The sequence below is a fragment of the Oncorhynchus nerka genome, linkage group LG9b, assembly GCF_034236695.1.
Source record: "Oncorhynchus nerka isolate Pitt River linkage group LG9b, Oner_Uvic_2.0, whole genome shotgun sequence".
NCBI lineage: Eukaryota > Metazoa > Chordata > Actinopteri > Salmoniformes > Salmonidae > Oncorhynchus > Oncorhynchus nerka.
In genome coordinates this window covers 9,390,559-9,417,320 of record NC_088424.1, presented here as the reverse complement: position 1 = coordinate 9,417,320, position 26,762 = coordinate 9,390,559, and the positions used below count along the sequence as shown (strand labels likewise).

The 26,762-nt window shown below is 41.0% G+C and overlaps 1 protein-coding gene across 1 annotated transcript in view; it reads right to left on the bottom strand.

The window, feature by feature from the left end:
* Positions 1 to 26,762, bottom strand: part of myo10 (myosin X) — a 253,221-nt gene that overhangs the window by 102,573 nt on the left and 123,886 nt on the right. Inside the window, exon 4 of the mRNA XM_065013323.1 lies at positions 8,464 to 8,651. Within this exon, the coding sequence (XP_064869395.1) occupies positions 8,464 to 8,651 (188 nt within the window). The remainder of the gene's footprint in view (positions 1 to 8,463; positions 8,652 to 26,762) is intronic.

Sequence of the window (26,762 nt, the reverse complement as noted above, 5' to 3'; positions counted from 1 at the left end):
ATGTATACTGCTTTATTGGCAGGAAAGCTTCATTGCTACTTAAATGCTACAATGAGTCTTTCAATGTAATACTTTAGTACTGTGAAAAAGTCTATAAGAAATTCTGATGAAACTGAGAACATGCAACACAAATGGTAAAGCTTTAGGAAAGGGCTAAACCATAAGAGGTTTTTGGAAAGAGGGCTATAACACAAGTTACAAGAGTCTAAAGCTGAGATAATGTATTGTACATTTCCTACTGTGTTACCATGCCTCTGAACACGACAAAAAGCAGCACACACTGTAACAGTAAGTCTGTGTTTAATTTATTGAAAATGCCGGAAAGAGCACTTTGAGTACAAATCATTTAGTACACAGTATGCTATTGCTGTTGACCTGCTGTCACACAAGTGATGAGAAAGTAACGCAAAGTAGCCTGACTCTTGTCCTATAATCGCACAACAAATACAGGAAAGACCTCAAAACCAGAATGCACCAGTGATTGCACTAGTTTAAAGGTTGCACCCCTTTCCCAAAAGAGAAGTTAGGGAACACAACACCACAAAATAAAGGTAAAAAGCAAAATAGCCATACACTTCAGTGTGATCTAATTCCTTCTTTCAACCTCAACACCTTTTTGTTCTTGCTTTTATACTTTAGAATCAAAGTCAAACGCTCACAGGTATGTTTTGTGCACAAGTACCCTTTGTGCCCTCTGTGAATTTAATTAAAATGGTTAGGGGGCCTTGAGTTTGACCCCATAACAGCTCTGGGGTCAAAAGGTCAGAGATTTTATACAATAACACCCCAAAAGCCTAATTCCTATGTAATATTCACTTCTCACCATGACTGGACTAGACAACAGAACAAAACAGAATGCAGATAAAACACCAGTGGGTGAACAACATTGTACAAAAAAGATCACAGGGAGTTTGCTTTTAAAACCCATGATAGTTTGTGGTAATGGAGGCATCAACATAAACGAAAATGCAACGTGACATTTATCACCATTAATGACCAGGTGTCTTTTATTAAGGGTATAATGGCAGGTTCCCTCTTTCTCCTCCTCCTTCTTTTCCTACCTCATCCTTCTTCTCCACCTACCCTCCTCCTCCAGCTCCCATTCTTGGCTTCCCTTCAACGGACTAGCCTGGATCTGATTACTCACAATCCCTCAAATCTGAGCAGAAAGCTTCCTGCCCCGCCTTAAAGTGCCAGCCTAAACAATTTACTGTCCTTCTACTGCCCTATCCAGCCTCCCACACACTCACCAACCCAGTGAAACAATCTCAACTCAGCTTGGGGGCAATAGGAGTGGCATATTCACTCACCGGCAAGTTTATTAGGTACACCCATCTAGAACCGTTTCGAACCCCCCTTTGCCTCCAGAACAGCCTGAATGAATCGGGGCATAGATTCTACAAGTTGGAAATGTTCCACGGGGATGCTGATCTCTACTGACATCACACTGCAGATTGAACACCATCACCACCAGGCTGTACAATTAACAGCAAGCAGGATGGGTCCATGAACTTAATGCTTATGCCAAATCCTGACTCTGCCATCAGCATGACACAACAGGAACCTGGATTTGTCAGACCAGGCAATGTTTTTCAACTCCTCAATTGTCCAGTGTTAGATTGTGTGCCCACTGGAGCCACTTCCACTTCTACTTGTTTTTTAGCTGATAGGATTATTTGTATTTATAAGGGATCCCCAAGGCAGCAGCTACTCCTCCTGGGGTCCAAACATATTAAGGCACTTACATTACATATAAAACAAAAGACAAAACAATACATCATATAACATTATTACACCACTACATAGCTACAATAAAAAATGGTTAAGACCATCATACAACAATATCACAATGTTTGCGTATGCATGTGTCTGTACCTTTTGTGTGTGTCACTTCACAGTCCCCGTTTTTCTATAAGTTGTATGTTTACCTGTTAAAAAAAAAACTGATTCTACTGCTTACATCATTTACCTGATGTGGAATAGAGTTCCATGTAGTCATGGCTCTATGTAGTACTGTGCGCCTTCCATAGTCTGTTCTGGACTTGGGGACTGTGAAGAGACCTCTGGTGGCGTATGCATGGGTGTCCAAGCTGTGTGCAAGTATTTTAAACAGGCAGCTCGGTACATTCAGCTTGTCAACACCTCTTACAAAACAAATAGTAATGAAGTCAATCTCTCTTCCACTTTGAGCCATGAGAGACTGACATGCATGTCATTAATGTTAGCTGTCCGTGTACATTTAAGGACTAGCCGTGCTGCCCTGTTCTAAGCCAACTGCAACTCCAACTCCATCTTAACTATTGTTGTATCAATATGTTTTGACCATGACAGTTTACAATCCAGGGTTACTCCAAGCAGTTTAGTCACCTCAACATGCTCAATTTCCACATTATTCATTACGATATGTAGTTGAGGTTTGGGGTTTAGTGAATGATTTGTCCCAAATATAGTGTTGAGTCAGCATACATTGACACACTGGCTTTACTCCAGTGGCATGTCGCTAGTAAAGATTGAAAAAAGAAAGGGGCCTAAATAGCTACCCTGGGGAATTCCTGATTCTACCTGGATTATGTTTGAGAGGCTTCCATTAAAGAACACCCTCTGTGTTCTGTTAGACAAGTAACTCTTTATCCACAACATAGCAGGGGGTGTCAAGCCACACACATATGTTTTTCCAGCAGCAGACTATAATCGATAATGTCAAAAGCTGCACTGAAGTCTAACAAGACAGCCCCCACAATCATTTTATCATCAATTTCTCTCAGCCAATCATCAGTCCTGTGTGTAAGTGCTGTGCTTGTTGAGTGTCCTTCCCTATAAGATTGCTGAAATTCTGTTGTCAATTTGTTTACTGTGAAATAGCACTGTATCTGGTCAAACTCCTTTTTTCCCAGAAGTTTACTAAAGGTTGGTAACAGGCTGATTGGTCGGCTATTTGAGCCAGTTATGATTAGAATTGCAGAAAAATACTTGGTTTAAATGTAATCTGGTACATATAATATCATGATATTTGTGCATTTATAATGATGACATGATATTGTATTGATGATGTGTACATGTACTGTGATGTAATTTGGATGTAATATCCTAGGCTTGTTATTGCAGTATATTAGTCAGAATGACACCCTCATTAAAATGACAATTGAACAGGTAAAGAGGTGTGCTTAGATAAAGCTGCTCCATCATATACCTTCTGCCCTCTCAAAAATAATGGGTGCATGACGACTCTGGTCACAGGTGAAATAATTATGTTAATTTGTTGGGTCACATGGAAATTCAAAAGGTTTAACGTTGGGTTGTCGCGACCCAGAAAAGTTTGGGAATCATGGGACTAGAGCATAGTCCCATCATTTAAAAAGTGGACACTTTTGTGCTCTGTAGCCAATACCAACACTTCAAAGTGTCAATAACTGTACATTTTATAACAAATAACTATTTAATGTAGGTTTTTCCTGACAGTCTTACTAAGATTTCTCGGTGAAAATCAGAAAATTCAATCTTGAGCCAACATGAGCTCTCTACACAGGTGAGAAATGGCTAACCTGACAGATTAAATGGCTGGTGCGCAGCAAGCACCTGAGGAGTCGCCTGGGGTGATCCTCTGTCAATCACTGAACCACAGTCTGCTTGGCTGTCATACAACATGAATCATTTGACATTACAGGGTTGCCTCTGCCTCTAAAAATATATTATTTTTTTTACCCCTGAATTGACCCATTTCTCAGCCTCTGAGTATCACAGAAACATAACACTTTGAATGAACAGAAATGTTGTTGCTATGGATGAAGTTGATCAAAAATAACTTCAAAACATGAAACACACGCAAAAAAAATATATTTAAAAAAATATTCAATTGTACTATAACTGTGTGAAAAGGTTACAATATATGCTTATTTTGGGGAATTAAACCCAATATCTTGTGTTGCAGAAGGTTAATAAAATGTGTTTACGCTTGTGTCTCTTTGCAATTATTATCAATTTGGGGGTCAAAAACAGGTTGGCACTTTTAGGGTTAAATTGCCTTCTTTACCAAGATATCCCATAAGCTGACTGGGTGCATCCCAATATATGGCTCCCTTCCCTTTGTTTTCTTTCCTCGTCCTCACTGAACGAAATGAAATGGAGAGTTGAGCACAATATGGGAGCAACTCAACATCCTCAGTGCTACTCCTATCCAGTTCCTTCCAATCAGTGAGAACGAGGAGTAGTACAAGGGGCATGTAGCAAAGGAAGCCATTTTCACCCCTATGAATCCCACTAATGACTAACCAACAGAACAGTGAGTCCAAGCTTCTAAGGGACAATCGGTTAGCAGTTAGCCGTATGCAGACACCCTCAGGACAGCAACTTAGCAGTAAGCTACCTAGGCGCCCTTAGGATAAACACTAAGAAGTAATTACCACTCCATTCTAGTGTTGGATTTTCCAATTATTCACAGACTCACACCTCTGGGGTGAAATTTACCCTAGGTACAGATCTAAGATCAGCTTCCCCTTCACCAAAGTGGAGAAAATGTCAAACTGACATTAGATCAGTGTCTAAGAGCAACGTCACCCTACTTCTGAAGAGGTACACCAGTTACAGGTCTAGGTTAGGGCTGGGAGGTGTTAAAACATCAAAAAACACAGCTGTGTAGTGAAATTGCTGTGTTGAACACAGCAAGTACACATACTCTTCATCAGTGATGTGTCAAACACCTGAGAGAGAAAGAGTGTTGACAATAATTCCAGTATGTTCAGGCTACTTATTCTTGATGAGTATTTAGAGAGTTACAGCATGTGCTGACAAAAGCGTATTGCTAAAGTGGGAACACACTTGCTTATCAATGTTGCACCATAAAATTCTCAGAATTTGATACCTTTTCAGAAATGAGCAAGAAAGCCTTTTCATGTGTCAGAATCTGTGTTCTCTTTCACAGTCTTAGTAAATTCCACATTCAAACTATTGTACTTTTCAGTCTTTCACCAGCTCAAAGTGAAAGCCTAACATTTAAATGGTGTAATGGCACCACAAGGTCATTAGCCTGGTTTCCACAATTCGTTTTGGGTTTGGCTTCCTTTTCATGTGCAACCCTAACTCCAGGCTAGAACAGAATGGCACCATTGTCTGTCCCTCCCAACATCCAAGTACATAATATAGTATGTTTGTGTTTGCTCCCCACTTCACACACCTTGATGCATAGTCCTCCCACATTCCATCTATCGTCAAATACAATCGTGCGTTATGCTGTACACAATAAACCTAAAATACTGACTACAGCGCTCATGTGCGCGAGCATTGCAAAATGCATTTAAACATACACATTATTCAATTATCGCACCCACACTGCTCGCTGCTCGTGAGCAATGTGGGTGCAATAATTGAATGACATGTATGTTTCAATTTATTTTGCAACGCTCGTGTAGTCGGCATGTGAATGCTTAGATGCCAATCACCATATAAAGTCCAAAGAAGAAAAAGCCTGGAAGGAGGAGAGATGACTAGAAATGATTCAGTTGGCCGTTTTATGTGTGGATTAATTGTCGGAGTAGAGGACCTTGTGCATTTCAGGTAAAATAACAACTCAATGTTTATATGCCAGGACAAATTAGCTAGCAACTGCAAGCTAGCTAGCTGAATTGCCATAAATGTTTAATGCTTTTCGACCTGTCCCCCAAGTCATATAATTGGTTTGATATTTTAACCTACGTGTCGTGATCGCGTTTGGTGTGGGGGGACAAAATCAATATGTGCACGCGCGGCCGGTTTGGGTTCGGTCTTTTGCCGAAATCAGAGACGCCCATCAACAACGTGAAATTTGCGTGCGAGAGTAGTGAGTGTCAATTCACATGCACTGCTTAGAGTATGCCAACGTAATTGTTACGAATATCCATAATAAACCGTTGTTTTTGTTTACTATGGGATCCACCGTACCTGGGCTAAACAGATTGTTTTGCCAGCTCCTCATGAGGATGTTGTTTGTTTCTAATAAACCAGAGCCATGTATAAACTACAGTACATCTCATTCTTTCTACATAAACAGTGCTCTCTCTTGAAATCGGAGTCCTCAAGTTTTCCAGCTGTAGCCTGTCTAGGCTATAATCAAAATCAACACAGGTACACTGCAGTTGTTTTCAAATATATAGCTGATAAACCTTAGTTTACAGCCCAATACATTGTTAACTACATCTTTAATCTACTTAGCATAGGGAAGATCATAAAACTTCATTTTCTACAAAATGTGTCTGCTTACTCTACCAGCATTGTTCCACGTAGACAGGAGATAAAAAAAATACTTGCGTCCTAATTTGACTGCAATACACCAAATAGCTGGAATAAATGTGAACATGGATGGTATAGGACTGATATGAACGGTATGAACAAAAGTGCATTTGCTTCATGACACTGGTAATCAGTTTCCCCTGCAATTTCAATCTTTAAGGAGCAAGCTATATAACTGAACAGTGTCACATACAACCCTATTACAAGTTATCTAATTGTATCAAATTAATCTCAATTAATCAAATCACCTACACCTAAATAACAACAATTATGAGGCCTAAATGTTTTATATGTAATTGCATTCCTGCGTCCCAAATGACACCCTATTCCCTACATAAAGCATTACTTTTGACCAGAGGCCTATGAGAATAGTGTGCCATTTGGAACATATCCTAAGTAACCTAAGTAGTCCAGGACCTCTGAATAGGAGCAGTTTATAAGGATACATGTGTCTCTCGTTACCTCAGCATCTCAGGGCTTCCATAAGTGGCCGTCAAACAGGGCTGTAAACTAATGTGGGCGAATTGCTGGGTAACTGCAGCACTTGTATCTAAAACAGCATGCCCCGACTTGCTTAAGGGCACAAGAGCCACCACTGTGTCACCTAAATGGGGACTTGCGCAACTGAGCCATAATGTACTCCATGACCCATAACTATGTATGTTTATAACACTATTTGTAAGCCCAGTTTGTGTGGCCTTTCACCCCCAGGCATCCCCATATCTGTCATGTGAAGTTAGCATGAAACGGAAAACCAAAAGGAGTGTTCTTTTGGACAAATTCAGGTAATAGCTCTCTCCTTCGTACCTATTGAACGTGACCCTTTTCTTATACTTCTGCTCTAATACACTTATTGGCTCTCCTGTCTCACTATTCTATCCCATTCTATTCAAACTCAGCATTGACAGAGTGAGCTGCTCACTCTGCAAAGCTAAGAATAATCCAACCAAGAAAAAAAGTCCTTTGGCATCCACTCTCTCTGCTAAATGTGGACTGAATATTATCATTCCAAAACGGTAAAAATAACTCTGTGTGTTTGATGTGGGTGACGAGAACAGTGCCTGTCTGTCTGTATGTCTGAACACAATAGCACGAGGCCGGATGAGAAAGTTGGCCAACTACAAACGCAGAGGAAGGATGTTCGGGAAGAACCAAAGGAGCATGGAGATAGAAACAGAGCCAAGAGCACCAAGACTGAGACTTGAAATTGAATCGGACCGCTGTGGATGCCAAAGGGCATAAAGTTGCATAAAGTCCACAAGTGGACAATTGTGGACCAACAACCAATCATCCGTATTCATTCTATTGACAGGTAACATACTGGCTTCTGAGATTCTTTCACAGCATACAATTGGTCAGTCAGCCCCTGGCTATCCGTACATTTTAAAAACAAGAAAATGGTGCTGTCTGCTAATATCAGAAATTTTAAATGATTTATACTTTTACTTTTGATACTTAAGTATATTTTAGCAATTACATTTAATTTTGATACGCCTTATAATGTTTTGTATTTTTCTTCGTAGAAATAAACAATAAAAGGTTTCAAGATTTTTGTTACAAAAAAATCCTAATATAATGTGAGCAGTGGCTCGATATACATAGTATTTTATTAGACACCCCCCCCCCCGTACATAAAGTTAGAATGCCACAAACTCCCTGAAATCCTAATATAATGTGAGCAGTGGCTCGATATACATAGTATTTTATTAGACCCCCCCCCCCCCGTACATAAAGTTAGAATGCCACAAACTCCCTGAAAACATGATCTTGTCTCTCACTGCTAAACCAGTTTGGGTTCTTGTGAAGTTTAGTATATTTAATATTTAAGTATATTTAAAACCAAATACTTTTAGACTTTTACTCAAGTAGTATTTTACTGGCTGACTTTCACTTTACTTGAGTAACTTTCTATTAAGGTATCTATACTTTTACTCAAGTATGACAATTGGGTACTTTTTCCACCACTGTAAATTGCCCACCATTCACAGCTCACAAAATGACAAGCCAATGACTTCTCTACATTCTCTCACCTGATGGCAGCCTACCCAATCACATTTCTCATTCCATTTCTCTTCAAATGACCCAACATCATTTCAGTCATTTAGTGTTCCTGATAGCATATGCTTTTACACTGAGTGACTTACAATCAGTGCATCCAAATAAAGTCAAGCAAAACAACAACTCACAACAATCATCACTCACCTGATTAACACACACTGGTTCTGCAGTCTCTTCCATAGGGAACGGTAACACTCGTTTGCTACAGCGTAGATGTGCGGGGAAATCTCGCCCAAGTGGTGTCGGCTGTACCTCTCCACTGCCGGCCGGTCGTATAGGTCAGGGATGGACTGGTACGGGTTCACCGCAGCCAGGATGGAGCCGATGTATGTCTGTTGTAGGGGAAGATAGAGATGGAAAGGGACATGAAACACATGGAGAGAAACAGGGTTGATTCACAATACTGAGCCCGAGTCAAGCCCAGCCATGCTGAGCTGTACCGCGCTGGCCTGGTTACACACACATCCACATTGCAGTGTATAGCATGGTTACTGAGAAAAAAAATCTAAAAGCCATATAGAATATCCCTTTTCATCAACAGATAGCATAATTCACATGGAATGGAATGTTAAGGTTTTGTCTGCAACACTCCCCAGGGAATGACCAGACTTGAACAAGGGAAGTCTTGGGAGAACAGTCCTTTGTCCATGTTCCAATGTGAGAAAAACTGTTTTTTTCAGATAGCCCAAAGGCCGTAGATAACTTCATTTAAGACCACAACAAAAAACAGGCCATAAAAACCTTTAACTTCTTTTCCAGGACCTTGGAAGATAACAATCGGCCATAACCTTTCGTGAGGGAAAAGTAAGTAGGTAAAGTCATTCCAAACCAACATGAACAACAACATCATTGTGAACAGTAGGTCTGGATTAGCTTCAGAACACAACGCTAAGTTTATTTGACCTTTCCCCCTTCATTTTCTTAGGCCTTTCTTAGGCCTACTCCAGTTTTCATATTTAAAAGTTCTAAGCCAAATAAACCAAAGTGCTGAAATAGAAACTTCTTCAGCCAGAGAAAAGGTATTTTGGCAGTTCCCTGAGTTCTGTGGTAATGACTAATGGATAATGAAGCGTTTTGGAAGAAGCACAGATGGATCTGAGGGGAAAGCGACTTTACATACTTCAATTCGGTACATACACCGATTACAGTTAACAGTGCTGATGACCCTGAGAATAAACTGGATGAGGGTGAGGCAGTTGTGGCGAGAAAGCATGTTTGGGGTGCAAGTGGATGACACAAAATCAAATATAAAACACAGAGCACACCACGCCATTTCAACGTGGAGAATTTGGTCATATTTGGTAGATACGTTGATCAATGACATTTACAACCCTTTTCTCACCCACCTTTTCATCAAAAAGACAGCCAAAAGCTTGTTGAATTCCCAATGTGTTATCACTATGCTTTCAATCATCTAAAAGCACAACCAAATTCCCAAGGAAAATGTAGGTCTCATTTTTGGTTTAGTTGTCACCTAAATGTGTTATCACTGCAATGTCAACCATTTAGAAGTTCAATTGGGAATACAATGCCATATATTGTATTTATTTATACAACAATTTAATGTGTTATCACTGTGATTCATCTAATAGCACTTCCAAATAACCTGGATTGCAGATGAAATTACATTAAAGTACATGGTGCAAGTGATCAATGCCGTTTGAGATTCTGTGCAGATTATTATAGCAATTGTGAAGACTTCCACAGACCTGCGATCCTGAACATAGACACTTTCTATGATTACATAAAATACATTTATTGGTACAGTAACCTCAAAATGTGGCCATGGATGTGTTACTCATTTTAAGGTTAAATGAATACCGTTACATTTGTTTCTAAGACGGCCTTAACATTTGGCTATTTACTGGATTACAAAAGTAACATTGAATTGTGTTTGGTTGATAACATAACCAAATATCAACATTTAAAGGAGATTAAAAGATATTTAAATGTTGATATTTGTTTATGGTTATCAACCAAACACAATTCAATATTACTTTTGTAATCCAGTAAATCTACTGCTCGGATAGCTAGATTCGAGCCACTGACTTAATCCTATTATTTTATTTATTTGACTTTTATTTTTGGTTGAGATGAATCCAACATATTAGTTGTTAACTTGTCGACAATAAATAGGCTATTTACCGTATCGCAAAAATGATATTGAATTGTGTTTGGTTCTCAATGCAACCAAATATCAACATATGAAGATGCTTCTTCTGCTTAGATAGCTCGATCTGTGCCACTGAGTATTTAATTCCAGTTGGTCTATTCTTAACTTACATTTTTGGTTGCGATTGAGATGTGAATCGAACATATTTATTATTAACTTGTAAGTTCCATTAGTTCCAATAGCTGTTGATGACTTCCCAGATGCTATATAGGCCTAAATAGCATAATTGATGATATATGGTTCCATTTCATTTGCTCTGTTGAACCTACCATTTGGAATGACTTTAACAGCAACAGTGAATCTATTAAGTGGAGATTCCTCAACAATAATTCTCACAATAGCACATGGGTTATGGTCAGTGACAACTATCAAAGCTAAACAGGGCTGGGCTTTGTTAAAACCCTGGACGGGAGACCAAAGGGAATAGCTGTAGATAAACCCTCTAGTCGGAGGTGCTACCCAGCCTATTGGGTATCAACATCCAGCCTATTTGGGTGGCAGGTAGCCTAGCAGTTAGAGCATTGGGCCAGTAACTGAAAGGTTGCTGGTTTGAATTCCTGAGTGGAAAAAATTGCCCATTATTTTGGCTACCATGGCTAGAAAAAGAGATCTCAGTGACTTTGAAAGAGAGGTGATTGTTTGGGCACGTTTGGCAGGAGCTTCAGTGACAAAGACTGTTCAGCTTCCTGATGTTTCAAGATATGCCATGGCCGTCTTAGATTTTCCACCACCATCAACAAAACACCAAATGATAAAATGTATTGTGGAAGAATGGTGTTGTATCCCTCCAATAGAGTTCCAGACACTTGTAGACTTTACACCATGGTGGCTCGTGGTGGCCCAACCCCTATAAAGACACTATGTTGGGGTTTCCTTTATTTTGGCAGTTACCTGTATGTCCACATAACTAGGTTTTAGGGTTGGACCAAAACTAAGCATATTCCTGGAATATAAAGCACTTCATATACAGATTCTCCACTGAGAGTGTTTGTTAGTCAAGGAGTGGTGGTAAATGAATGAATCTGTGTCCGGGAAACCGGCCCTTAGAGTCACAACGAGGCCAATTGAGAAATCCCATAGTCTTTTCAGGACCTCTCCCATAGACAGGGGTGGCAGGCAGCCTAGCAGTTAAGAGTGTTGGGCCAGTAACCGAAAGGTTGCTGGTTTGAATCCCCGAGCCGACAAGGTAGATACTTCTGCCCTTGAGCAAGGCATTTAACCCCCAACAACAACTGCTCCCCAGATGTCAATTAAAGCTTCCCCCTGCACCTCTCTGATTCAGAGGGGTTGGGATATATGCGTAAGACACATTTCGATTGAATGCATTCAGTTGTGCAACTGACTAGGTATCCCCATTCCCTTTCAACGTAACCATTAAACCCAAAGTGGGAGAGAGTGAGACATCTCGATCTGAAAAGCCACAAGACTGAGCAGAGACTTATTTCTCCTAGCCATTTTATCTTCACTGGGCCCCTTCTGCCGAGGCAATTGAAAACAAGAAAACAGCTCCCTGCTAACAGCACTATCAACAGTATCTTGCTCCCGCACACCGTAACAGAACTTTTAACCGAGAGTGAATGAGAAAAAACATGGCCACTGTAAACGCACAAATGCATTGTGGGAAAGGCAATTAAGTGGCCGGGCCCATGATCGAAAGTACCTTCCTGTTCTACTTAACTCAGTGGAGCTTTGAATTATTAGATTCTTTATAAAACAAACAGATAAATGAAAAACTCTGGATCTCCGGCTTCCGTCATCCTCATTATAAAGAGGTAAATCATGTTTGTCTCCCAAATTGCACCCTATTCCTATCCCTATGGTCCCTGGTCAAAAGTAGTGCACTATATAGTGAATAGGGTACCATGTCGGGCTGTATCACCGCATGGTACGGCAACTGCACTGCCCTCAACCGCAGGGCTCTCCAGAAGGTGGTACGGTCTGCTCCAACGCATCGCCGGGGACACACCGCCTGCCCTCCAGGTCACCTACAGCACCCGATGTCACAGGAAGGCCAAAAAGATCATCAAGGACATTAACCCCCTGAGCCACGGCCTGTTCACCCCGCTATCATCCAGAAGGTGAGGTCAGTACAGGTGCATCAAAAACAACTTCTATCTCAAGGACATCAGACTGTTAAATAGCCCTCACTAGCCGGATACCACCCGGCTACTCAACCCTGCACCGTAGACTCTGCTGCCCTATATGGTGGTATTGAACATTTTGTGTTGTGGATATGTGATGGTGTAGGGATGTTATATGATGTACAGTTTCATCTTTAGCTCATTCAGTACAAACATTGTTCACTGTTTTATCTGTTGTTTTATATATAATGTGGGTGCTTTGGTGTGTTTGGAACCCAGGAAGAGTAGCTGCTGTCTTGGCAGGAGCTGATGGGGATGGGGATCCATAATATATATATCACTATATATTTTTCCTCTTGGGGATGTCATTCGAAAACATAATGGTAACTTTCACTGCTATGCGGATGACACACAGCTGTACATTTCAATGAAACATGGTGAAGCCCCAAAATTACACTCGCTGGAAGCCTGTGTTTCAGACATAAGGAAGTGGATGGCTGCAAACTTTCTACTTTTAAACTCGGACAAAACAGAGATGCTTTTTCTAGGTCCCAAGAAATAAAGAGATCTTCTGTTGAATCTGACAATTAATCTCAATGGTTGTACAGTCGTCTCAAATAAAACTGTGAAGGACCTCGGCGTTACTCTGGACCCTGATCTCTCTTTTTTGATTTATTTTATTTCACCTTTATTTAACCAGGTAGGCTAGTTGAGAACAAGTTCTCATTTGCAACTGCGACCTGGCCAAGATAAAGCATAGCAGTGTGAGCAGACAACACAGAGTTACACATGGAGTAAACAATTAACAAGTCAATAACACAGTAGGAAAAAAAGGGGAGTCTATATACATTGTGTGCAAAAGGCATGAGGTAGGCGAATAATTACAATTTTGCAGATTAACACTGGAGTGATAAATGATCAGATGGTCATGTACAGGTAGAGATATTGGTGTGCAAAAGAGCAGAAAAGTAAATAAATAAAAACAGTATGGGGATGAGGTAGGTAAAAATGGGTGGGCTATTTGCCGATAGACTATGTACAGCTGCAGCGATCGGTTAGCTGCTCAGATAGCAGATGTTTGAAGTTGGTGAGGGAGATAAAAGTCTCCAACTTCAGCGATTTTTGCAATTCGTTCCAGTCACAGGCAGCAGAGAACTGGAATGAAAGGCGGCCAAATGAGGTGTTGGCTTTAGGGATGATCAGTGAGATACACCTGCTGGAGCGCGTGCTACGGATGGGTGTTGCCATCGTGACCAGTGAACTGAGATAAGGCGGAGCTTTACCTAGCATGGACTTGTAGATGACCTGGAGCCAGTGGGTCTGGCGACGAATATGTAGCGAGGGCCAGCCGACTAGAGCGTACAAGTCGCAGTGGTGGGTGGTATAAGGTGCTTTAGTGACAAAACGGATGGCACTGTGATAAACTGCATCCAGTTTGCTGAGTAGAGTGATGGAAGCAATTTTGTAGATGACATCGCCGAAGTCGAGGATCGGTAGGATAGTCAGTTTTACTAGGGTAAGTTTGGCGGCGTGAGTGAAGGAGTATATAGAATGGTGTCGTCTGCGTAGAGGTGGATCAGGGAATCGCCCGCAGCAAGAGCAACATCATTGATATATACAGAAAAAAGAGTCGGCCCGAGGATTGAACCCTGTGGCACCCCCATAGAGACTTCCAGAGGACCGGACAGCATGCCCTCCGATTTGACACACTGAACTCTGTCTGCAAAGAACATATCAAGACCATTTCAAGGACAGCTTTTTTCCATCTACGTAACATTGCAAAAATCAGAAACTTTCTGTCCAAAAATGATGCAGAAAAATGTATCCATGCTTTTGGTCACTTCTAGGTTAGACTACTGCAATGCTCTACTTTCCGGCTACCCGGATAAAGCACTAAATTAACTTCAGTTAGTGCTAAATACGGCTGCTAGAATCGTGACCAGAACCCAAAAATGTGATCATATTACTCCAGTGCTAGCCTCCCTACACTGGCTTCCTGTCAAGGCAAGGGCTGATTTCAAGGTTTTACTGCTAACCTACAAAGCATTACATGGGCTTGCTCCTACCTATCTCTCTGATTTGGTCCTGCCGTACATACCTACACGTACGCTACGGTCACAAGACCCAGGCCTCCTAATTGTCCCTAGAATTTCTAAGCAAACAGCTGGAGGCAGGGCTTTCTCCTATAGAGCTCCATTTCTATGGAATGGTCTGCCTACCCATGTCAGAGACGCAAACTCGGTCTCAACCTTTAAGTCTTTACTGAAGACTCATCTCTTCAGTGGGTCATATGATTGAGTGTAGTCTGGCCCAGGAGTGGGAAGGTGAACGGAAAGGCTCTGGAGCAACGAACCGCCCTTGCTGTCTCTGCCTGGCCGGTTGCCCTCTTTCCACTGGGATTCTCTGCCTCTAACCCTGTTACGGGGGCTGAGTCACTGGCTTACTAGGGCTCTTTCATAGTCCAGGTGAGTGGGTGTGTCACTTGAGTGGGTTGAGTCACTGATGTGATCTTCCTGTCTGGGTTGGCGCCCCCCTTGGGTTGTGCCGTGGCGGAGATCTTTGTGGGCTGTACTCGGCCTTGTCTCAGGATGGTAAGTTGGTGGTTGAAGATATCCCTCTAGTGGTGTGGGGGCTGTGCTTTGGCAAAGTGGGTGGGGTTATATCCTTCCTGTTTGGCCCTGTCCGGGGGTGTCCTCGGATGGGGCCACAGTGTCTCCTGACCCCTCCTGTCTCAGCCTCCAGTATTTATGCTGCAGTAGTTTATGTGTCGGGGGGCTAGGGTCAGTTTGTTATATCTGGAGTACTTCTCCTGTCCTATCCGGTGTCCTGTGTGAATTTAAGTGTGCTCTCTCTAATTCTCTCTTTCTTTCTCTCTCTCGGAGGACCTGAGCCCTAGGACCATGCCTCAGGACTACCTGACATGATGACTCCTTGCTGTCCCCAGTCCACCTGGCCGTGCTGCTGCTCCAGTTTCAACTGTTCTGGCTGTGATTATTATTATTATTTGACCATGCTGGTCATTTATGAACATTTGAACATCTTGGCCATGTTCTGTTATAATCTCCACCCGGCACAGCCAGAAGAGGACTGGCCACCCCACATAGCCTGGTTCCTCTCTTGGTTTCTTCCTAGGTTTTGGCCTTTCTAGGGAGTTTTTCCTAGCCACCGTGCTTCTACACCTGCATTGCTTGCTGTTTGGGGTTTTAGGCTGGGTTTCTGTACAGCACTTTGAGATATCAGCTGATGTACGAAGGGCTATATAAATACATTTGATTTCATAATAAATACAAATGCATAGAAATCACTGGCCACTTTAATAATGGAACACTAGTCACTTTAATAATGTTCACATACTGCTTTACTCATCTCATATGTATATTATTTTAATATTATACTGTATTTAGTCAATGCCACTCCGACATTGCTCGTCCTAATATTTATATTTTTATTATATATTTAATTCTTTTAGATTTGTGTATTGTTGTGAATCGTTAGATACTACTGCACTGGACTTAGGAACACAAGAATTTCGATACTGTCACGTGTGCTCCCTCTCCGGCCTCTAGGTCACCAGGCTGCTCGTTAGGGTGCACACCTGTCACCAGCGTAATGACACTCACCTGGACTCCATCACCTCCTTGATTACCTGCCCTTTATATGTCACTGCCTTTGGTTTCTTCCCCAGTCGTCATTGTTGCTGTTTCTTCCCCAGTCGTCATTATTGCTGTTTCTTGAGCTGTTTGTTTCTGGCTTTGTTCATTTATTTATTAAATACTCCCTGAACTTGCTTCCCGATTCTCAGCGTACATCGTTACAGATACACCTGCAATAACATCTGCTAAATATGTGTATGTGACCATTACATTTGATTTGATTTTGATTTGGTGTTTTCCGTTTTGTTTGACAGAGAACAGATGTGAGCCATTCCCCACACACAGGGCCTACTTGGAGCTGACCAGTGTGTGTGTGTCAGGGAGATGAGCAGTACCGCAGATACAGGTCGCGTTCCACTGCAATGCCTGGATAGCTATTTTACCTATCAGCTAACCACATATGTTATAGCAATCTGTTAGTCGACGACAGTCGATGACTTGGCACGCAACCATTGGTTGATGCATGCAGCGTCTGAGCAGGGGAACACGACCTAGTGGTGTTCTGATATGTAAAATACCTATCCAGTTGTTGTAAGATCTGACAGACATCAGCAACGTCTGAGCAGAGAAATGTGCCCATTGAGATGAGTGAGATGCGAGACTTTGCTCTCACACAGTCACACCGAGTACCTGCGCATGTACACAGGTCCGCGTCACGCAGCGTGATAGCTATGGGACCAAAACAGTGGAGAAGTTAAGCCTCGCACTTCAACGTTCCTGGTTGTTGAGGAAATTGACCCACTGTTAGTGATGAGGGAAAAAAATCGAAACAGTTACAAATCGGGATATAATTTTTGATGATATACCACATCATATTGTTTTGACAATATCGCAATATTATTTTTGCAATAGTTGGCTGTACCTGCACAAAACTCCAGTATTTTTCCTTCATAACTGGTTCTCTATCTTCGTTTTAAATAAGGGGCCAATTTGGTTTTTAAGCACTTATTGCCATGACTGATTTAAAACGTATTTTCTCATGGCTCTCTCTCGTCCCTCTGCAGCAAACATATGGTGAGCAATATGTTTGGACCATGGAATCGCAATACAAGCACAGTATTGAATCGCAATACATCCACTATAGAATCGTGAGAATCGCAAAACATATAGTAATGGCACCCACGTATTGTGATATTGTATCATGCGGTCCCTGGCAATTCCCTGCCCTACCCACTATTACCGTTTACTTTGTGCATCTTCGTTATCTCGCTGAGTCTACCTGTTAACATAACCTAACCTATGACTTGACCCATCACCTTACGAATTACTGTCCCACAGTGGCAATTAGTGACATCCCCAAAAACACTAACTATACAACACATAAATGGCTCCTAGTCACCCAGGCACAGGCTACTTTCTGTTCCTAACACTAACACTAAAACTAAATAATATAAAAATGAAATAAATGTTTTTTATAAAACTTTAACTAAATAAAAATGTGTAAATCAGATCTGAAAACTAACTGAAACTAAGAGGCTGAGCATTCAGAAGCAAAATTCCCTTCTCTTAAACATCCCCTATATAGACAAAGAGAAAGCGAGAGAGACTGAAATGTATTTGACCCATATCTAAAAACTCTAAGTACACATTTTAAGCTAAGCACAAGCAAAGAAATACCCATCATGCAATAGTTAAGAGAACACATATTTCTGTCTCCCACAAACTTTCCTACTGTATATACATTAGAATAACAACTGAACACGTACTTTGCTATCTACACTATGTAGAACCATATAGGGTTCTACTTAGAGTGTGCTAAGTATAACCATATAGGGTTCTTCGGTTTGTCTCCATAGAATAACCTTCTGTAAATGGTTCTACCTAGAACCCTCTAAGAAGGGTTCTTTGTAGAAATCCCAATAAAGGGTTCTACAAATAACCTTTTTATCCTCTAAAGGTTCTACCTAGAACCCTATATGAAGGGTTCTACCAATAACCCTTTTATCTTTCAAGGGTTCTTCCTAGGGCCTTTTCCCATTTATGCAGATTACACCTGCTCACTTTCGGTTGTTTGAAAAGGAAATTATCTCCAAAATATCTTTATTTTTTAAACAAGCCTTAGAAAGTTGGTTGCAATTTCAATTTAATCCACCAGAAAGGACAGAACAAATAGTACAACAAATATTGTGGTTAAATTCAAATATACTAATTGATTAAAAAAAACGGTATTTATTGAAGAAATGTATAAAAAAGGCATAAATTTAGTGAATGATATCATAAATAGGACTGGTGGAGTTATGTCACACATGCAGCTAACACAGACATATGGAAATGTCTGCTCTACCCAAAATTACAACCAATTAATTGCAGCATTACCACAAAAATTGAAGAGGCAAGTAGAGGGGGAAAAAAGTAAGGAACTTGTATGTCGGCCCTGTATTAAAGAACATAAATGGTTAAAGAAAAGTGTGATAAATAAAAACATATACCAATTTCATTTAAGGACCAAAAAACTGACAGCTGTGCCATATAAATGGCAAAATAGTTGGGAAGAGATTTCCCATTCGATGGCACATGGTTTATGAATTGATACGCAAAACAACGCCGGATTCAAAACTTCACATTTTTCAATATAAATGACTATACAAAATTCTTGCAACTAATAGAATGTTATATACATGGGGGATACAATCTTCCCAGCTCTGCAGATTCTGCTGTGAAGAGGTCATTAGATCATTTATTTTGGTATTGTCCATATGTAGCTCATTTTTGGTCACAGGTCCAGGAATGGCTGAAGAATTGCAACATTTGCCTAGAACTAACACTACAGATAGCAATACTGGGTGATTTGAAAAGCCATAGTCAATCAATCAATAATATAATAATTGTTTTAGCAAAAATGTGTATTTTTTATTTACAATCTGTAGAAGCTATGAGAATAGGAAGGTTCAATTATTTTGTGAAGCATCACAGCACAGTTGAAAAATATATGGCAAGTAGAAATCCGAAATGGATGATGTTGAGTGATAGATGGGAGGGGTTGAATGGAGTATCACCGCCTGGTACGGCAACTGCTCCACCCACAACCGTAAGGCTCTCCAGAGGGTAGTGAGGTCTGCACAACGCATCACCGGGGGCAAACTACCTGCCCACCAGGACACCTACACCACCCGATGTCACAGGAAGGCCACAAAGATAATCAAGGACAACAACCACCCGAGCCACTGCCTGTTCACCCCGCTATCATCCAGAAGGCGAGGTCAGTACAGGTGCATCAAAGCTGGGACCGAGAGACTGAAAAACAGCTTCTAACAGACTGTTAAACAGCCACCACTAACATTGAGTGGCTGCTGCCAACACACTGACTCAACTCCAGCCACTTTAATAATGGGAATTGATGGGAAATGATGTAAAATATATCACTAGCCACTTTAAACAATGCTACCTAATATAATGTTTACATACCCTACATTATTCATCTCATATGTATACGTATATACTGTACTCTATATCATCTACTGCATCTTTATGTAATACATGTATCACTAGCCACTTTAACTATGCCACTTTGTTTACATACTCATCTCATATGTATATACTGTACTCGATACCATCTACTGTATCTTGCCTATGCCGCTCTGTACCATCACTCATTCATATATCTTTATGTACATATTCTTTCTCCCCTTACACTTGTGTGTATAAGGTAGTAGTTTTGGAATTGATAGTTAGATTACTTGTTGGTTATTACTGCATTGTCGGAACTAGCAGCACAAGCATTTCGCTACACTCGCATTAACATCTGCTAACCATGTGTATGTGACAAATAACATTTGATTTGAACAGTTCTACCAGTCTTATTTGCATATTTTTTTATGACAATACATCACATATATCATAAGGCCTTTTTCACAGCCTAGTTGTACCCTAACACAGTAGTCGGAAGCTCCTGATTTACAGGCCATATCAGTCCTGCAAGTCACATTATGCTGGCTTGCAAAAGTGATATGTTATTCCTATTAGAATCCAGCTAGAGTGAGGATATCCAACAATTGGAACTTTTGATCACCAGCAAGCCTGCATTCAGAATGACTGAAGGTGGATAATGGAGACTACCTAAATCATCTAAACGGGAACTGGTGCAATCAGTAACGGCTGCAATAAGTCCAAATACTAACAGAGTGGATTAGTTTAGAAATATCAAAGTTATTTATCTTTGTGTAGCATACCTTTGTGAAGCAACAAACAATTCTGAAAATCAACCCGCAATAGAGCATGCTGGGAAATATGACAATGATGGGCATTGAGTAAAAATGACACAATCACACTCAACTCTGGTTGTTAACACCAAACACTAGGGTTCTTTTACACCACTTTACAGAGTTCATTCAACTCCTGAATCAACACTAGAAATGTTACACTAAACAATCAACAAGTAGGTAACACCGGCTAAGTGGCCAATTTGATGTTTACCATACAATACACTGCTGGTTCACTCAAACTCCCTTCTCTTCAATAAAATCCCAGAAAACACTTATTTGAAAGAAAGAAATCGTGGCAAAGATATCAACTATGTCAGTACTGTATATGTAAAATGATCAAGGGAATGCAAGATTATAGTACAAATATTCCCATATAGGTACATTTATTTAAAATGTTTATTTAACCTTTATTTTGAAAGGGAATACATATTGAGACAGAGGTCTCTTTTCCTAATGTGCAATGTATAATACAATATACAAATGCACATTATACACAATATATATATATATATTTACATTTGAGTCATTTAGGAGATGCTCTTACCCAGAGCTACAGTAGTGAGTGCATTAATTGTTTTACTTTTTCTTACTGGTCCCACGTGGGAATCAAACCCACAACCCTGGCATTGCAATTGCCATGCTCTACCAACTGAGCCATGTAAACATTAAAATACAAAAACACAGTCATGGTCAATTTAAAATATTCTCACATGTTAAATTGATCCGATTATTTAAAACTCCTGATGTTAAAGTTCATACACTGAGTTAAACACTAACGCTGAGGCACTATTTGAAAGAAAGGGAAAAAAACTCAATAAAAAAGATGATTCAGATTCAAAAGGATTCTATGTAGAACCTTTCTTGCCTTCCAAAGAATCCTTCATTCCTTCAAAGAACAATTTATCCAAGAACCCTTTGCCTTATAAAGAACCCTCGTCTTCCAAAAAGGGTTCTTCAGATGAAAACGGTTATTGGTAAAGCCCTGTCCATCCGCAAATAACCTTTTTGGAACCCTTTTTTCTAAGAGTGTACTGTTATGTCTGAGTCTCAGTGATATGGGAGTGCTTGACGAACAAAAATATTATCATAAGTTTAGTTGAATCTACCACAAACTATCTCTAAAGTGTCTGAACAAGAGTCTTCGTGTCGTGCAATATATAAACTCAGCAACAACAACAAAAAACATCCTCTCACTGTCAACTGCGTTTATTTTCAGCAAACTTAACGTGTAAATATTTGTATGAACATAACAAGGTTCAACAACTGAGACAAACTGAACAAGTTCCACAGACATGTGACTAACAGAAATGGAATAATGTGTCCCTGAATAAAGGTGGGGTCAAAATCAAAAGTAACATTCCGTATCTAGTGTGGCCACCAGCTGCATTAAGTACCGCAGTGCATCTCCTCCTCATGGACTGCACCAGATTTGCCAGTTCTTGCTGTGAGATGTTACCCCACTCTTCCACCAAGGCACCTGCTATTTCCCGGACATTTCTGGGGGTATTGTCCCTAGCCCTCACGCTCCGAACCAACTGGTCCCAGACGTGCTCAATGGGATTGAGATCCGGGCTCTTCGCTGGCCATGGCAGAACACTGACATTCCTGTCTTGCAGGAAATCACACACAGAACGAGCAGCATGTCTGGTGGCACTGTCACACTGGAGTGTCATGTCAGGATGAGGCTACAGGAAGGGTACCACATGAGGGAGGAGGATGTCTTTCCCTATGGCGCACAGTGTTGAGATTGCTTGCAATGCCAACAAGCTCAGTCCGATGATGCTGTGACACACTGCCCCAGACCATGACGAACCCTCCACCACCAAATCGATCCCTCTCCAGAGTACAGGCCTCAGTGTAGCGCTAAATCTGACCATCACCCCTGGTGAGACAAAACCGCAACTCGTCAGTGAAGAGCACTTTTTGCCAGTCCTGTCTGGACCAGCGACAGTGGGTTTGTGTCCATAGGCGACGTTGTTGCCGGTGATGCCTGGTGAGGACCTGCCTTACAACAGGCCTACAAGCCCTCAGTCCAGCCTCTCTCAGCCTATTGCGGACAGTCTGAGCACTGATGGAGGGATTGTGCATTCCTGGTGTAACTTGGGCAGTTGTTGTTGCCATCCTGTTGTTGTTTCCATCCTGTCCCGCAGGTGTGATGTTCGGATGGACCGATCCTGTGCAGGTGTTGTTACACGCGGTCTGCCACTGTGAGGATGATCAGCTGTCCGTCCTGTCTTCCTGTAGCGCTGTCTTAGGCGTCTCACAGTACGGACATTGCAATTTATTGCCCTGGCCACATCTGCAGTCCTCATGCCTCATTGCAGCATGTCTAAGGCACGTTCACGCAGATGAGCAGGGACCCTGGGCATCTTTCTTTTGGTGTAAAAAGGCCTCTTTAGTGTCCTACGTTTTCATAACTGTGACCTTAATTGCCTACTGTCTGTAAGCTGTCAGTGTCTTAACGACCGTTCCACAGGTGCATGTTCATAAATGATTTTATGGTTCATTGAACAAGCACAGTGTTTAAACTCAGAAGATCTGTGAAGTTATTTGGATTTTTACGAATTATCTTTGAAAGACAGGGACATGAAAAAGGCACGTTTCTTTTTTTTCTGAGTTAATATTATACAATATAATGTATCTATCAATATCTCTGAAGTATCTGACTCGTATCAGAGTAAGAGCTGTACACTTTCCCTTCTATCTACTGCTAAGTCTGAGTCTTGTCATGCTAGACAACTTTATTTACAAAAATACTGTTTACAGTATATACAACTACCTCTAATTATGTATTAAATGCCTGTGTCACCTTGGACCCCAATGAAGCCCCGACCTAATCTTCTATGGTGTAGATTGAAGTTGTCCCTAGATGCTGATCTTGGGTAAGTTTTGTATTTTCCCAGTAATGGTTAAGGTTAGGATTAGAGGAGGTGAAGCTGGGGGAAATTTTACCCCAGAGGACAGGCAGTCAAATGTGCCTCTTACTGACTGACCCACTTCTGGCTGGATGACACTTTATGCAAATAAATGTGAATGGCAGTTGAGATGGCAATATTTACATAACAAATATTGGTTCTCAAACTTCAACCTGGTTTTGTGAAGCCGTTTAGACCACAACAGAGTGCAAAAAACGGACTTATAAGTATAACATAAATGATCACAATGAAGTGTGCGATACGGTTCTGGTTTAACTGTAAGTGCCGGCAATGTAAACATTGCGCTGAAACACTAGAAAGTCTTAATTTTCACTGAGACGTGGGCTCTGGTCAAATGTCTTATCTGGTGGTTCAACTCAAGACTGAGGGAGGTTTATGGCTTAAACATAAAAGCAAAAATGTGTTTAATTCAGTGTAAGTGTAAACAATTTCATCTCCTAGTCAACCAATGCCATATTATCAATTTATGTGACACTCACTTAATCATATGAACATTTAAAGTAGAAGCCTTTCTTAAACTCACATTGGGCTAGACATGCTACAAGTCTAGTCTTATCTTCCCATTTTGTTCTTGAGAGCAACAAATTACCTCACTCTTTTCACATACAGTGGTGAGAACAAGTATTTGATACACTGACGATTTTGCAGGTTTTCCTACTTACAAAGCATGTAGAGGTCTGTCATTTTATCATAGGTACACTTCAATTGTGAGAGACGGAATCTAAAACAAAAATCCAGAAAATCACATTGTATGATTTTTAAGTAATTCATTTGCATTGTATTGCATGACAAAGTATTTGATACGTCAGAAAAGCAGAAACCTTTGTTTGCAGAAACCTCTCCAGATCCTTCAGATTTCGGGGCTGTCTCTGGGCAATATGGACTTTCAGCTCCATCCAAAGATTTTCTATTGGGTTCCAGTCTGGAGACTGGCTAGACCACTCCAGGACCTTGAGATGCTTCTTACGGAGCCACTCCTTAGTTGCCCTGGCTGTGTGTTTCGGGTCCTTGTCATGCTGGAAGACCCAGCCACGACCCATCTTCAATGCTCTTACTGAGGGAAGGAGGTTGTTGGCCAAGATCTCGCGATACATGGCCCCATCCATCCTCCCCTCAATACGGTGCAGTCGTCCTGTCCCCTTTGCAGAAAAGCATCCCCAAAGAATGATGTTTCCACCTCCATGCTTCACGGTTGGGATGGTGTTCTTGCGGTTGTACTCATCCTTCTTCTTCCTCCAAACACGGCGAGGGGAGTTTAGACCAAAAAGCTCTATTTTTGTCTCATCAGACCACATAACCTTCTCCCATTCCTCCTCTGGATCATCAAGATGGTCATTGGCAAACTTCAGACGGGCCTGGACATGCGCTGGCTTGAGCAGGGGGACCTTGCGTGTGCTGCAGGATTTGAATCCATGACGGCATAGTGTGTTACCAATGGTTTTCTTTGAGACTGTGGTCCCAGCTCTCTTTAGGTCATTGACCAGGTCCTGCCGTGTAGTTCTGGGCTGATCCCTCACCTTCCTCATGATCATTGATGCCCCACGAGGTGGGATCTTGCATGGAGCCCCAGACCGAGTGTGATTGACCATCATCTTCAACTTCTTCCATTTTCTAATAATTGCGCCAACAGTTGTTGCCTTCTCACCAAGCTGCTTGCTTTTTGTGGGGATATAACATTTCTTTGATCTTTAATTTCAGCTCATGAAACATGGAACTAACAAATTACATGTTGCGTTTATATTTTTGTTCATTGTAGTATGCTTACTTACTTAGTTATTGTGTTCTTATATATATATATATATATTATATATATACATTGTATATGTATTCATATTTCTTGTGTGTTTTCTAATATTACATTGTTATTGATTATTGCATTGTTGGGTTTTGCATTTGCAAGAAAGGCATGAAATGCCTTGTGCATGTAACATTAAAACTTGAAACTATTCCCTACATAGTGCACTACTTTTGACAGAGCAGTATGGGGTAGTGCACTATATGTGGACTAGGGTGCCATTTGGAACAAAGACTTTCACATCTGACTGTGATCAGAGGTTGGAGCCGGGCCGTGTGGTTGCCTCCTTAACCAGAAATAGTTCAGTAGACTCACAGACGACTGAGAGAGACTGTGATTCAGCAAAGACATGAGAGGGCGCACAGAGTTGCTCGGCAGTTTACAAGAGGGTAAATAGGGTGTGTGTGTGTATATCTGTGAAAGAGAGAAAGTGTGTGTGTGTGTGTATCTCTGTATATGTGTGTGCACAATTGTATGTGTGTGTCTGCGTGTGTGTCCATGCGCGTAAGCATACATTTGTTCACGCCATTAGAGGCAAGTGCTTTTGAAATGACTTGAGAGTGGCAGCTAGCAGTTGCATCTATCAATGGCCTAGCACAGACATTGGGACTTAAAATAGGCGTTCATGCAGCACTGAAAGACTGGTGCTTTCTTTGAAGGAATCTGGGAATCTCTCGCTGGGGGATTGTAGTCTTTGTTTAAAATGGGAGACACAGATGTCTGTTTGGTAATATGAGTGTGTGTGTGTATGCGTGTGTGTGGAAGTGAGTGTGTGCTCATACAGAAATGTTTACTCTTGTGACAATGGAGGAGACACAGAATGTTAGTCATCAGTCAAAGACTAACGTGATTGACCTGAAGGTATGGTCTCACTATGGGCCAAACCTTAAACCTTAACATGATAAATGTGTTCAGAACTTAAAACATGGATACAAAATATGCAATGAAGTCTAAGAAGGGAGATGTGATCGAACGTTTGAGGTATAGGGACAAAACAGGGGTCTACGCTGACCTTTTTGAATAATGTTGGGCACACAAAGAAATTTAGGAGCACAATGAAAAATATTTGCTATTAAAGTTAGAATCCTTAATTTCTGGTGCTCCTAAATAAAAATTCCAGGTCGCAGAACAAAATATTTAGGCTCATATGCGAGTAAAATGGTTGCACAGTAGAGTCCTGATACAGTATCTCAAGCCCTAACTACATTATAAAAGGGTCAAGTTTAAATGGGATAAACTCCAAGAAGACATAGTCAACTCTCTGGTTTACTTTAAGCACTTCTCTAACAACATAGCCAGTCAACCATGCCGTTGTATGTAGCAGGGTTGACGTCAATTCCAATTGAATTTAGACAATTCAGGAAGTAAACTGAAATTCCAATTCAATAATGGAAAATATTTATTTACATTTTCAATGACCTCTCAGAGGATATTGAAGAGAAGAAGCTATTTCTTTCAAATGTTTAATTATTGACTAACCGGAATTTGAACTGACCAACCCTGTGTTGAAGTGCTTGGTAACCGTGGCCATTGCCACACCTGAAGTTTGGAGCCAACTATGAAAAATCTATATTTGCTTAGGATGTGGAAAGGTGTTGTGCAT